Here is a 13,913-nt window from a genome sequence, read left to right as displayed (position 1 = left end):
AGTCCTACCGTAGGGGTGACTGCTATGCAGAGAAGGGAAGGTTTAAGGACTGGAGAGTGGGTGCACTCGCCTAGTCAACACGACAGTCCCAGACTGCGTATGGGCTCTGCAGTGGCAGGCCAGAGTTAGACTTTCCGGGCTGCGTTGGTTGCTGCAAGCCCACCAGCAGCATTTGATTTACAAGCATAGGGCACACCCGGTGCACAATACGAGGGTCTGACAGTAAATCAAATAAGTCAGTCATGGAGTCAATAATCAAAACATCAATTTGCACTATAGCACTGATCCGCAGTGGTAAAGTGCCCAGAGTCATAAGAGCAACTAAAACAGGTCAGAATTCAAGTTCATGGATGACCCTGCAAAAAGGGCTAAGTCCAACAACTATATTTTAAAACTAGTTGTTTTGCATACCACTGTCTAGGCAACCTAGTAGTACGTTAGAATGTAATAATGTTATTCAGTCGGATGAGGAGTGGGTGTTATATTCTGTATAGGTCCCCTCATATAGGCCCGGGTAACATCATAACCCTTCACCTATATTTTTCCCTACCTTTCACTACATACATAATGGGCTTTAGGATTGACCCTTTACCTAGTTTCAGTACTGCTCACAGTACCTGGAGTTTTCCCTGAACAATAGCCTCATACATTATGCATGAGGATTCTTGGAAACTCAGCTGGACCTACATCTACTGCATAATATCTATGTACAAGGTTAATCCCCGACGTCATCCCAAGTCCGAGAATGGCACAGCAAGGTGGAACTCCTGGGGAGACCTCTGGGTATAAATACACCACATCTTGCAGAGAACGAGAGAGGAGATCAGGACTTCCCTGCCGACACACTGACGTGAGATGCTGAGGTTCCTGCATGCAGACACTCCAGCTCGCAGTGGTCTGAACATCCCTTGCGGGGTGTCCAGCTCTAGACCAAGACGAGGACCCACAGTCTCAGACTTCAGGTAATGGGGTTAACTTTATCCTAGAAGTATTCTTGGCTTTACACCTACTGACATGCCAGGTACTTAGGTACATCTAGTTAGGGTTGCATCGCACTAGTACGCATTTTACTGTCATGTAGTTAGATACTTGCCTGTATTCATGGTTTTGGCAAAATGGTAGAAATCTACATTTCTTTTACCATTCTAGTACTTCTAGTAATTTATATAAGTTTCTGTCTAATGATTGTTTCAGCACACTTTTCTTACACTAGAATAACGACTGTTCAATAAATGCTTATTGAAAACGTCCCTACCGTTTATTCCGTTATTCCCTCTCCCCTCCTACGAGGATTTCTGTCTGCTGGCCAATAGTGTGTCCTCAGGATCCCCACTGGATCCGCTACCCCATAAGTTCTGGAAATCTTTTCAGGAGGAATTGTTTCCCCCTCTCTAATAACGGTTATCAATTATGCCGATGACACACAGCTTATTTCTTCCATTGAAGGTAGTGATGTGGTCTCCAAGGAGACTTTTCATCACTGCATGACAGCCACGGCAGACTGGCTGCGCCGAAACTCTCTCCAATTTAATGGGTCAAAAACAGAGGTGCTTCATTGCTCACTGGACCGTACGCCTCGCCCTTTGCCTGAGGAGTTCTGGCCTACGTCCTCTCCCGGCATGGTTGCCACAGCAGATTCTGTCCGTAATCTGGGCGTTATGTTTGGTCCAAACCTACAGCTGGACGCTTTTGTTAATAAGACTACCGCAACATGTATGATGCTGCTTCGATCTTTGCGGAAAGTTCTTCCTTTGCTCCCTCTTTCTGCTAGACCTGAAGTAGTGCGCAGTATCATCCTCAGTAGGCTCGACTACTGTAATGCGCTGCTTCTGGGCGCTCCTAACATCCTTATTAAAAAGCTGCAACGCGTCCAGAATATGGCAGCTGAGCTGGCAATTTCTCGAACTCGCTCAGCCTCCTCCTCTTTGGCACTAAAGGACCTCCATTGGCTGCCGGTTCATCAGCGGATCTGTTTTAAAGCCTCCTGCATAGTTTTCAGGGCCCTCCATGGATTGGGGCCTGTGCTATTGCAGGACCTCTCCTCTTGGTATTCAGCAGCTAGAACTTTGAGGTCCTCTTCAGCCTTTCTGGTAACGGTTCCCAGAATTCAAAGGGTGAGGATGGGTGGCCGCTCTTTCGGCTTCACCGCTGCCAAGCTTTGGAACTCTCTGACTTAGATGCCATTGTTTCCCTAGGGCAGTGTAATGGCGCCTCGCGCAGGTATATACAGGGTCAAAAAGCCAGGATACCCTCTGGGTGACAGTCTGCGCTCTACAAGTATGCGGTACATACAGACATACATACAGACATACATACATACCTCTCTGAGACAAAGTGAGCACGAGTGACTGAGGGAAAATTAGTACACGGTTTCCACGGTCCTGAGGGATCAGGGTTGTCATGTTCGATAGTTGTCACAAATTATTCTTTCCTTGGCAAAAAGAGTTTCTAGTGGCACTGTGAGCCAGCTGGTACACAGGCAAACATCCGCAGTGGGGGTGTCTGGAATCAGTCTGGACACAAGGCATACAGTGTATGTTGTCTAAACGCGAAGATCCTATGTAGGATTTAAAGGAGCTAGAAGATAGTTCTTGATAGAGAGAGATCAGAGTGTTCTCTAGTGACTGTTTCCACTCATGTTAAAGTAGCGCAGAGTATTAAGATGCCTGCTGCAAAGAACATGTCCTTGTGTGTTCATAGGTTTACAGGCAACAATTAAAATGTAATGGTAACTTTGGTAATTAATACTCCTGCTGGAGAGAGGAATTAGAGTTTTATCTAGTGGCTGTTTCAACTCATACTACAGTAGCACAGATGATTAAGATGCCTGCTGCAAAGAACATGTCCTGTGTATCTATAGGTTTTTAGGCAACAATAAAAATGTAAAGCTAACTTTGGCGATTAATGTGCCTACGGGAAAGACGAGGAAGTTTTATCTAGTGACTGTTTCCACTAACGCCAAAGTAGCGCAGAGGATTAAGATGGCTGCTGCAAAGAACATGTCTTTCTGTGTTCAGAGGTCTTCACGCAACAATCAAATTGTGAAGGTAATTTTAGAGATTAATGTCTATGCTGGAGAGCGATGGGAGTTTTATGCAATAATAAAAACTGTAACTGTAACTTTGGCAAATGATGTTCCTGCAGGAGAAGGTCGGAGTTTTATCTAGTTGCTGTTTCCACTCCAGCTGAAGTAGCGCAGAGGATTAAGGGCCATATGTATCAATGTTAGGTTTTGCAATTCTCAAATAGAGAATATTTGAGAATCGCTGTTTGAGAATCGCAAAACTCTAAGTATGTAGGATTTGCAATACATTTTGCGAATCCTCTACATTCCTGAATTGCCAATTGCGATTTGCAATTAAAGAATACCTCCCCATTCATTCATATGGGCCTACAGGCCCAAAAGGAATGAATGGGAAGACATTCTCAATTTGCGATTCCCAATTATAGAATCGCAAATTGAGAATGCCATTTCCAGTGTGCCATGGTGTCAAAAGGACACCATGCTGCACCCTGAAATAAGCATGGGTGCACATATGGCGACCATACATGCACTAAGGCCATGTGTGTGCGCAAAATGCCACTTTGAAAAATGCGAACACAAACGCTGAAATTCTGTGTGTCCTTGTGTGTTCAGGAGGTTTCCAGGCAATAATAAAAATATAAATGTAACTGGCGATTAAAGTTCCTGCTAGAGAGAGATGTAATTTTTTATCTAGTGGCTGTTTCCACTCATGCTAAAGTAGCGCAAAAGATGAAGATGCCTGTGGCAAAGTACAAGTCCTAGTGTGTCTGTAGGTTTTTAGGCAACAATAAAATGTGAAGGTAAATATGGCGATTAATGTTCCTGCTGAAGAGAGATCCAAGTTTTATCTAGTGGCTGCTACCATTCATGCTAAAGTAGCACAGAGGATTAAGATGCCTGCTGTAAAGAACATGTCCTTGTGTGTTTAGACGTTTTCCGGCGACAATAAAAATGTAAAGGTAACTTTGGCGATTAATGTTAATGCTGGAGAGCGATGGGAGTTTTATCTAGAGGCTGTTTCCAGTGATGCTAAAGTAGCGCAGAGGATTAAGATGCCTGCTGCAAAGAACATGTCCTTGTGTCTGTAAGTTTTTAGGCAACAATAAAAATGCAAAGGTAACTTTGGCGATTAATGTTCCTGCAGGAGACAGAGCAAAGCTTTAGCTAGTGGCCGTTTCCACTCATGCTAAAGTAGCATAGAGGATTAAGATGCCTGCTGCAAAGAACATGCTCTTGTGTGTTCAGAGGTTTTCAGGCATCAATAAAAATGTAAAGTTAACCTTGCAAAATAATGTGCCTGCGGGAGAGAAATCAGAGTTTTTTGCTAGTGGCTGTTTTCCACTCATGGTGAAGTAGTGCAGAGGTTTAAGTTGCCTGCTGCAAAGAACATGTCATTGTGTGTTCATACAGTTTCAGGCGACAATAAAAACTGTAAAGGGAACGTTTGCGATTAATGCAACTGCTGGAGAGAGATGGGAGTTTAATTTAGTGGCTGCTTCCATTGATGCTAAAGTAGCACAGAGGATTAAGATGCCTGCTGCACAGAACATGTCCTTGTGTGTTCAGAGGTTTTGAGGCGACAATAAAAATGTAAAGGTAACTTTGGGGAAAAAAAATCCTGCTGGAGAGAGACGTTAGGGTTGTATCTAGTGGGTGTACCGGCTCATGTTAAAGTGACGCATGCAGAGAACATGTCCCTATGTGTCCAGAGGTTTTCAGACAACAATAAAAATGTAAAGGTAACCTTGGCAGTTATTGTTTCTGCGAGAAAGAGATCGGAAGTTTTATCTAGTGGTTGTTTTCACTCATGCTGAAGAAGCGTAGAGGATTAAGGTGCCTGCTGCAAAGAACATGTCCTTGTGTGTCTAAGTATTTAGGCAACAATAAAAATGTAAAGCTTACTTTGGCGATTAATGTTCCGGCAGAAAAGAGAAGGAAGTTTTATCCAGTGGCTGTTTCCACTCATGCTAAAGTAGCGCAGAGGATTAAGATGCCTGCTGCAAAGAATATTTCCTTGTGTGTTCAGCGGTTTTCAGGTGACAGTAAAAATGTTAAGTTAACCTTGGCAAATAATGTGTCTGCGGGAGAGAGATAGGAGTTTTTTCTAGTGGCTGTTTCCACTTATGCTATAGTAGTGCAGAGGATTAAGATGCTGCTGCATGGAACATGTCCTTGAGTGTTCATACGTTTTCAGGCGACAATAAAAATGGTAAGGGGGCGTGGCCAAGATGGCGGCGGAGTAGGACGCTCTCTCGAGTCCCTCCGGCGCCGAGCCCGTGCTTAGCGTTGTTACAGCACTGTAGGCAGCCTGCTTTTCGCCTGACTTGGACCCACTGTGCACCTGTAGTCGAGGGGTCCGGTCCGGAGTCTCGGTAATAGCCGCGGAGACCCGAGAGTGGAATCGACTGCGGCGGCGACCTGCGGCCTTGAAGCGGCCTTGCAGTCCCCAGCCTGCTGTGAGGGGAGACGCCGGACTTCCGGTCCGCGGCGGAACAGAGCAGGCCTGGTCGGAGAAGGGACGTGGAGCGGGCGATCGGCCCTCGCGGAGCAACGCAGCGCCTCTGCACCACGTTGGAGGCGGGGGCCGGCGGGGGGTGCTGTGGATCAGAGCGGCGGGACCTGGTGAGTGCTACAGGCTTGCTGCTTCCCCTCCCCCCCGGCCCAGTTTCGACGAACCTGCGGAGCAGCCCGACCACGATTTTCCCGCCTGCTTCTGTCCTTGGGGAGCATCCAGGCACGGAGCGGTGACTGCCGGAGGGCCTCGCTGAACTGGAGGAGCCTTGAAGGAGGTCCCCGGACCCCTGGCAGCCCGGGACTCGAGATCTGGGGCTTGGGAAGCCAAGCGGACTCGGGATCGGACCACAGCGCTTTGCAGGAGGGGACGAGGAGGGGGACTAAGGCGGGGAAGGTCCCGATCCCTGGAGCTCAAGTTGGCTGGCCCCACAGCTCTGGGGAGCTGCCCCGGGAGGAGAGTGATTAGGCGCTGTAGCCCAGCTGTGGAGATTGCTGAAGGCCCAGCAGCTTATAGGGGCCCAGTTGCATAGCTTTCATCCCCCGGCTCGACCCGATGTACCCCGAGGCACCCTGGACAGTGGAGGAGCCCTACTGAAGCGCTGCCCCCTGAGAGTTGGCATTCGTTTGGGGACTGGCTGGCCCTGCTTTGGTGCTGAATACCTGGGACAACGGAGTGGGTCTGCCGCACAAGAGGGGCGCATTAGGAGTGCTTGACGCCCACGACCTGCCGCAGCCGCGCAAGAGGGGTGTACCAGAGTTCGGCCTTGACTGGGAGTGGTGGCATTTGCGGTTCGTAGGCCTGTGATCCCCGGCCTCCCGCTGCACCTGGGCCTAGTCTTACTGCGCTGCAGAGAGGGGTGCCAAAGACGCCTGGAGTAGGCACTGGGCCCAGCCGGTGGGGGCCGCTGCAGGGGATTTGATAGCGCACCTTGGGTGACGCACCAGCACTGGGCGACGGGGAGAGGAGGCGGACAGTTGGAGTGCCGGAGTCATCCACTGCAGCGAAGGGCACACTGCGCCCCGCGAGAAGTGCCGCAATGTTGAACGCATCCCGCAACAAAGGGAAGGCGGGTAAGGATGGTGCGGCAAAGTCTACCTTGCACCCGGCGTCCCCCGGATCCAGAGCATCGCCTAAGAAGTCGGATGATGAGGCCCCAGCGACTAAGGCCTTCATGACTGAGCTCTTTACCTCCATCAAGGAAGACATTTCGGAACTGCGCGCCCAACTGGCATTGGACCTCCGAGAGGTGCGAAGGGATGTGGACAGTATTGGGGAGCGGGTGGCTACTCTGGAGGACCACGATCTGAGTGTGGCAAATGATGTGCACCAGTTACAGCAAGACATCATCCGACTAACGGAGCAAAACCTGGACCTCCAATCCCATACGGAAGACCTGGAGGACCGTTCCTGCAGGAACAATATCCGCATTCGAGCAGTACCGTGGGACGGAGAGGCTGGGGACCTCCGGGGCTATGTCCAGGCCCTCCTATTGCAGGTGCTGGGCGACGACGACGTCCAGGAAATCAGGATGGACAGGGTGCATAGAGTTGAATTGCCGAGGAGAGGGGGGCCACCACCGGACATATTAGTTTGTATTCATGACTTTCAACTGAAAGAACGCATTCTGCGGAAGGCCCGAACCATCACTTCACTGCAATTTAGGGAGCATAGGCCGCAGCTCTACCAAGACCTGGCGGCAACGACCCTCCAGAAGAGGCAGGAGTTCCGCCCAGTGACTGCCTTCCTCCAGGAGCGTGGCATTTCCTACTCTTGGGGCCATCCATTCCGCATCATTTTTCGGTGGGAGAACAGATTGGCACAGATCCGTTCCCTCTAGGTGGCGAAGGATCTCCTAGGCTTGGACGATGTGCCTCCATCGCAGGACACAGGCGGCTCTCCGTCCCGGAGGCGCAGGCGCTCCTCCTCATGGCAAAGGGTGGGCCCAGATTTGGATACCGGACGGCCTGACCGCTCGACTAGCCTGCAGGAGAGGGGGGCTTCTGTAGCCTCGGTAGCTTCGGCAACATTGGCGTCCTCCCAGTAAAGCACAGGAGCTGCTTAATCTTTAACCGCCAGCAGGCAGGCGCCGGAGGGGCACATGACTTCGGGTACCGTGGGTTTGAATGTACTTTTGGAGAAGACACCCCAGTCCGTGGTCCTTGGGGGCACCCGCTGTGGTCGCCCGGCCCCATCCCAAGAGGATTCTTCCGTTCTACCTTCTACTGGGAGTGTTAAGTACATTTGGTTGTAATGTCTTGAGTTCTTTCCTATTGTCCTTTTGTTTGAGGGGGGGGGGGGGGGTTAGGGGGTGGGGGGCCCTGGGGGGGGGTTGCATGGGGGTTCGATGGTGGCGACGTGGGTGTTTTGTGGCATGTGTGGCGGGGATGGGGGAGGGTGGCGTGCGTGGGGCGGGAGGGTTTGTTGCCAAAATTAATGAAGGCTTATTGTCAGGTTGGTGGTGCCCGGGGGGGAGATTTGGGTCGCCCTTCAACGTTGCCTTTGACTGATGGGTTCTCGAATACGGGATGGGAGCTTCATGAGGTGGCTGTAGAGAGTTCTGGTCTGTTATTCCATTATGCCTGTTAGTATAGGGACTTGGAATGTTAAGGGCCTGAATTCACCGCAGAAGCAACAGAAAGTATGGAAATATGTGACTGATCACCAGTTGGATGTTGTGGGGCTCCAAGAGACCCATTTAGCGCGCAAGGACGAGCTGCGCCTTCGGCATAGGGCGTATCCCCTTATATACAGGTCTTCCGCATCCACGAAACAGAGGGGTGGCACTCATCTTCCGCGCTGCGCTGCACTTCCAACCTGTAGACGTGCGCAATGATAAGGATGGCCGCTGGCTGATGGTGAAGGGGCTTCTCCAAGGGCGGCTGTGTACCTTTGTGGTAGTGTATCTCCCCAATGCTGGCCAAAATAAGTTTCTACAAAGCCTGCTGCAGAGAGTGGGTGACTTTGCTGAAGGGCACTTGTTCCTTTTGGGGGACTTTAACTTGGTATGGGATAAGACAGTGGATAGCTCTGGGACCCATAGGGCTGACACGGGGATATTTTCTGCCTCATCACAGCAGTTGGTGGGGAAGCTGGGGCTGGTTGATGGTTGGCGCTTTTTCCATCCTACCTCCCGAGATTACACATTTTTCTCTCATGTACATCACTCCTACTCCCGATTGGATCACATTTTCCTCAGCCAGGCTCTTAGAGGAGATGTCCTTGACTCCACCATTCTTCCGCTTTCAATCTCTGACCACAGTTTGCTGGTGCTTAGCCTCTGCTGGCCGTCGACCTGTGATGGGCAGCGGAAATGGTACTTCCCAGCCTCGGTGGTCAGGGATGATACCTCTAATAAGGCGTTGCGGGAAGCCATCAGGGAATTTTGTGAGCTTAATCCCGCGTCCGACACCTCGGTTTCCAACACTTGGGACGCCTTTAAAGCGTCCGTCAGGGGCACGTGCCTGGGCCTCAATGCACACCCCAATAGGTTGCGGTGAAAGGACCGGGAAGTCCTGGAGGCTGAGTTGGCGAACCTCGAACAGGTTCACAAGCTCAACCCCTCGAGAGTGACCCTCCGACCCTTGACAGCGGTCCGAGGGAAATTGAGAGCCCACTACAATAACAGGACCGAATTTACACTTTTGAGGTTGGGAAGACAATCTTACTCTTGTGGGAACAAGGTAGGTAGGCACCTGGCGCGTCAACTGCGTGACAGGAGGGAACGTGAATATATCGGAGGGATTCGAGATGCGACGGGTGTGTTGCAACATCGGGACGAAGCGAAAGCGGCCATTTTTGGCCGCTTTTATGCAGACCTCTAGGCGGGGGACAGCAGGATACGGGAGCCCAGAGGGAGTATTTGCGGCGCTTGCCCCTCCCCCAGATATCCAAAGAGTGGAACGAGTTGTTGGAGGCCCCGATTACCAGGGAGGAGGTGCTTGAGGCTATCAAGAATCTAAAACTACACAAGGCTCCTGGGCCGGATGGCTACACCGCGGTTTTTTACAAAACGTAGGCCACCGAACTCTGTGATTTTTTAGTATCCCTTTTTAATGGCATGGCCGAGTCCGGCTCTTCAACCGGCTCCCTGGCGGAGGCGGTGATAACGGTTTTGCCGAAGCCAGGAAAGGACCCCGCCCAGTGTGCTTCATTCCGCCCCATAGCGCTACTCAACATAGACGCTAAACTATACTCGGCGATCCTGGCGCATAGGCTGCAAGACTTGATGCCGGCGATCATACATCCTGACCAATCCGGATTTATCAAGGGGCGCCAGACTCACGATAATACGCGTAGGGTGGTTCACTTAATTGAAAAAGCAGACAGGTTCCGCATACCGGCGGTCCTTGTGGGGCTGGACGCCGAAAAGGCTTTCGATCGTGTGGACTGGAGCTTCCTGTTTAATACGATGGCGGCCTTTGGTTTTTCGGAGAAGTTTATCACCATGGTGAGGGCTAACTTTTGCAGTCCTAGGTCTCGAGTAGCGGTAAATGGCCACATGTCGGCGTTCTTTCCGCACTCTAGAGGCACTAGGCAGGTGTGCCCCCTTTCCCCCCTCCTGTTCGCGCTGAACATTGAGCCCTTGGCGATGGCGGTGCGAGAGCATGAGGGGGGTTCGGGGCCTTCCGTTCACGGTAAAGCAACATAAAATCACGCTCTTCGCGGACGATATTCTATTCTCTGTAGCAGACCCGGAACACTCGCTGCCTTGTATCAGGGAGATCTTGCTGCAATATGAAGAGGTGGCCGGCTTCAAGGTTAACTATAGCAAGTCGTATATCCTGAATCTTACTCTTTCGCAGGCAGAGATGGAACGCGTGCGGCCCTTGACGCCTTTAGCCTGGGCCGATGGTTCAATTGTCTATCTGGGGGTCCACCTGACTCCGACAGTGGGCAAACTGTTCTCGGCCAACTTCCCGCCCGTGTTAGCGAAGACCCGTGCTGAATTGGACAGGTGGAAACCTACATTTTTGTCATGGCTGGGTAGAATCCATGCTGTAAAGATGGTTCTCCTCCCTAAATATCTGTACTTATTTCAAGCCCTGCCCATTCCTCTGGACAGCGATTATTTTCGGCGTCTCAAGACTCAGATATTGCGTTTTGTATGGCAAGTGGGCCGGGCGCGTTTTTCCTTTGCGGTCTTGCGTCGGCCGAAGTCCGAGGGCGGAGTAGGACTTCCTGACTTGCAGCTCTATTATAAAGTGGCGCAACTGAGGGTGCTGGTGGAGTGGTCGCAGCAAACGTCAGAAAAACATTGGCTGCACATGGACCGGAGCGTGGCTGGCAGATCGGTCTGGGACTTTGCTTGGAAGCCAAAGAAGGACCGTCCTCTGAACGCTTATATCAGTACCCCTACAAGTACCACGTTGAAGGTCTGGGACACCCTGGCCTCGGATGAACGTTGGTCTACGTTCCCCTCGTCGTTCACGCCCTTGCACTTTAACCCGGCCTTCCCGCCGGCGCTTCAAGAGGGGGCCTTTGACGCCTGGAGGGAGGGAGGCTGCAGGGCCGTGACCCATCTGTTTCACGGACAGGATCCCCTCACTTTTGCTAACTGTATGAGGGACTACGGGGTCCCCCAGTCCGACCGATATCGTCATATACAGCTGCTTCATTGGGCCACGTCGCCTGGGATACTGGAGGCAGCTACGAGACCTCCGTCGCCATTCGAGGCCTTCATACTGCGGACATCTGCCATGAAGGGAGTCATCTCCTTTCTGTACCAGCTCTTGCTTAAATCGGCGGTGACGCCTAGGCCTCGCTACATGGGGCAATGGGAGGAGATGTTGGGGAGAGATATCTCCGATATTGAGTGGTCGGCGCCATGGCGGTACCTGACAGCGTTTAACCATTCGCTGCATTTGAGGGAAGCTCATCTCAAGACACTTATGCAATGGTATCTATGCCCAACCAGGCTCCACCGCATCTACCCGGCCACCTCCGATAAATGTTGGAGGGGGTGTGGGTTCCTCGGGGACTTCCGCCACATCTGGTGGGACTGCCCAGTGATCCGGCCTTACTGGGAGGAAATTCTCTCACACATCAGGGACATCCTTCACTATCCCATAGAGGACTCTATGGCTTCTGTCTTGTTAGGCCTGCGTGAACCCGGCCTTGAGCATCAGACCCGGGCAGACAAGAAGATTTTGTGGCTTTGTCTAGGGGCTGCCAAGCTTACGCTGGCCGCTGCCTGGAAACAGAAAGAGGCACCGGCAATCTCTCTGTGGCACGCACGACTTTGGAAGCTCCTAAGCTTGGAAAGAATGGCGGACATCTTCCTCGGCAATTTCAAGAACTTTCAGTTCCAGTGGGGTCCCTTGGTTGCCTTCCTCTCTAAGGGTTGCCATCAGCTGTATGCCCTGCATCCTTACGGTCACTACACCTGTTTCAAGTCTAGTCTGGATGATAGAATGTGTGTTGGTATGAATGGAGTCGCCACCATGGGGGGAGGGGGCGGGGGGAGTTTTACTTTCCTGGTTCTTGGTTTATTGAGGTGCATGTAGCTGGGTCCATAGCCTGTTCGACTTGGATATGAAGGATCATGGGCCTGACAGTTCTTATGCTTAGCCTTTACTTCGTACAATGCCCGTAGATAGGCTCACCGAACTGTTACTTTACGGTTGTATGACTGAGTACGTGATTTCGGTCTTGATATGCCTCTGTTACTATGAGATATTGATGCTTAATGACTCCGGATTGTGCCCTCAGCGTGGGGAAATGTGCGGCACCTCGGTGGCCTTTCCTGTGTTTTCTTGTTCTACTCAAAATAAAATTTTACAAAAAAAAAATGGTAAGGGAACTTTGGCGATTAATGTAATTGCTGGAGAGAGATTGGAGTTTAATTTAGTGGTTGTTTAGAGTGATGCTAAAGTCGCACAGAGGATTAAGATGCCTGCTGCAAAGAACATGCTCGTGTGTGTTCGGAGGTTTGCAGGCAGCAATAAAAATGTAAAGGTAACTTTGGAGATTAAGGTTCCTGCGGGACGGAAATGGAAGCTTTATCTAGAGGCTGTTTCCACTGATGCTAAAGTAGCGCAGAGGATTAAGGTGCCTGCTGCAAAGAACATTTCCTTGTGTGTTCAGAGGTTTTCAGGCAACAATAAAGATGCAAAGTTAACCTTGGCAAATAATGTCTCTGTGGGAGAGAGATCAGAGTGTGTTCTAGTGGCTCATTCTAAATTAGTAGTGCAGAGGATTAAGATGTACGTCTGTTGCAAAGAACATGTCCTTGTGTGTTCAGAGGTTTTCAGACGGGAATAAAAATGTAAAGGTAACTTTAGCGATTTTTGTTGTAAAGATGCATATGCCACCCACCTGCATTCCACCAACACATACCTTATAAAAACACACCACACCATGCCACTGTCCCACGTCACAGCACTAGACACCAGGTTTGCAGTACGGAGCACAGCAGCCACACTGCTCTACAACATACCTTAGAAACATTGCTCTGGCTAAAGACTTATAAGGACCCAAAGGCGAGACCTATTGAATATGCCAGTGCTGGTTTAATTCTTCTGAGACTTTATCATGTTACATGCGTTATTGGTGCATAATTCACACGGGAAACATTGTCTGCCCTTGTTTTTAAAATGTTCAAGGAAAAGAGATACATAGTTTCAGGTGAGGCTTCTGGTTGTCATGGAAACAGGTGAGGGTCATTGTGAAGAAGGTTCTTGGAATGTTGGAGTTTAAACCGTGGGTGACAGGGGGGGGGGGGGAGAATGGGACTCACACCAGCCTCAGATCCACTCCTCCTCTGTAGGGGGGTGCGAGGGAAGGATGAGGGTCTGAAGCTCCCTGCAGCTATCACACCAGCCTCAGCTCTGCTCCTCCCCAGAGACCGAAGTAAGGGAAGAGCCTCTCTGTGAAGGGGGCCTGCGGGTAGGAGAAGAGAAGCTCCATGGAGTCAGCATTGTACAGGGACAGCCGCCCCCCCTCGTAGTCCAGATACACCCCAAGCTTCAGGGGCTTCTCACGAGGGGACAGAGGGGTCAGAGGGGAGGTGAGAGCCCTGTACCCACCCCACCCCCACAAAGCCCAGACTCCCCCCTCAGGGGACCATGGGAAGGATTCCTTCCTGTTCACAGACTCTGCTGCGACCCCCACATGCCACCCTGCCCCCTCCTGCAGCGGCTGCACCTCCCAGTAATGTCTGCCGGAGCTGAACCCCTCGCTCCCCAGCACAAGGGGCCAGTAGGTTAATCTCTTGGGGGTGTCCGGCAGGGTCTGCCATGTGTCCGTCCCTTTCACTCGTCTCCCCCCCTCAGACAGGACGAGCGGAGGATGAGCCGTGTCAGGATCCAGAGTCACCATCACTGCGAAGAAGAGATTCACAATTAGAGATTTAATGACACAAAGAAAGGCCGTAAT

General features: G+C 51.0%; 1 protein-coding gene across 1 annotated transcript in view; it reads right to left on the bottom strand.

Moving 5' to 3' along the window:
- Nucleotides 1-13,030: 13,030 nt before the first annotated feature.
- LOC147727870 (E3 ubiquitin-protein ligase TRIM39-like) overlaps nt 13,031-13,913 on the bottom strand; it is a 199,933-nt gene continuing 199,050 nt past the window's right edge. Inside the window, exon 6 of the mRNA XM_086963191.1 lies at nt 13,031-13,858. Within this exon, the coding sequence (XP_086819317.1) occupies nt 13,350-13,858 (509 nt within the window). The 3' untranslated portion in view covers nt 13,031-13,349. The remainder of the gene's footprint in view (nt 13,859-13,913) is intronic.

This window comes from Lissotriton vulgaris, chromosome 3_1 (assembly GCF_964263255.1).
Source record: "Lissotriton vulgaris chromosome 3_1, aLisVul1.2, whole genome shotgun sequence".
Classification (NCBI taxonomy): Eukaryota; Metazoa; Chordata; class Amphibia; order Caudata; family Salamandridae; genus Lissotriton; species Lissotriton vulgaris.
The sequence above is the reverse complement of the archived record's forward strand: the minus strand, read 5'-3'. Positions and strand labels throughout refer to the sequence as shown.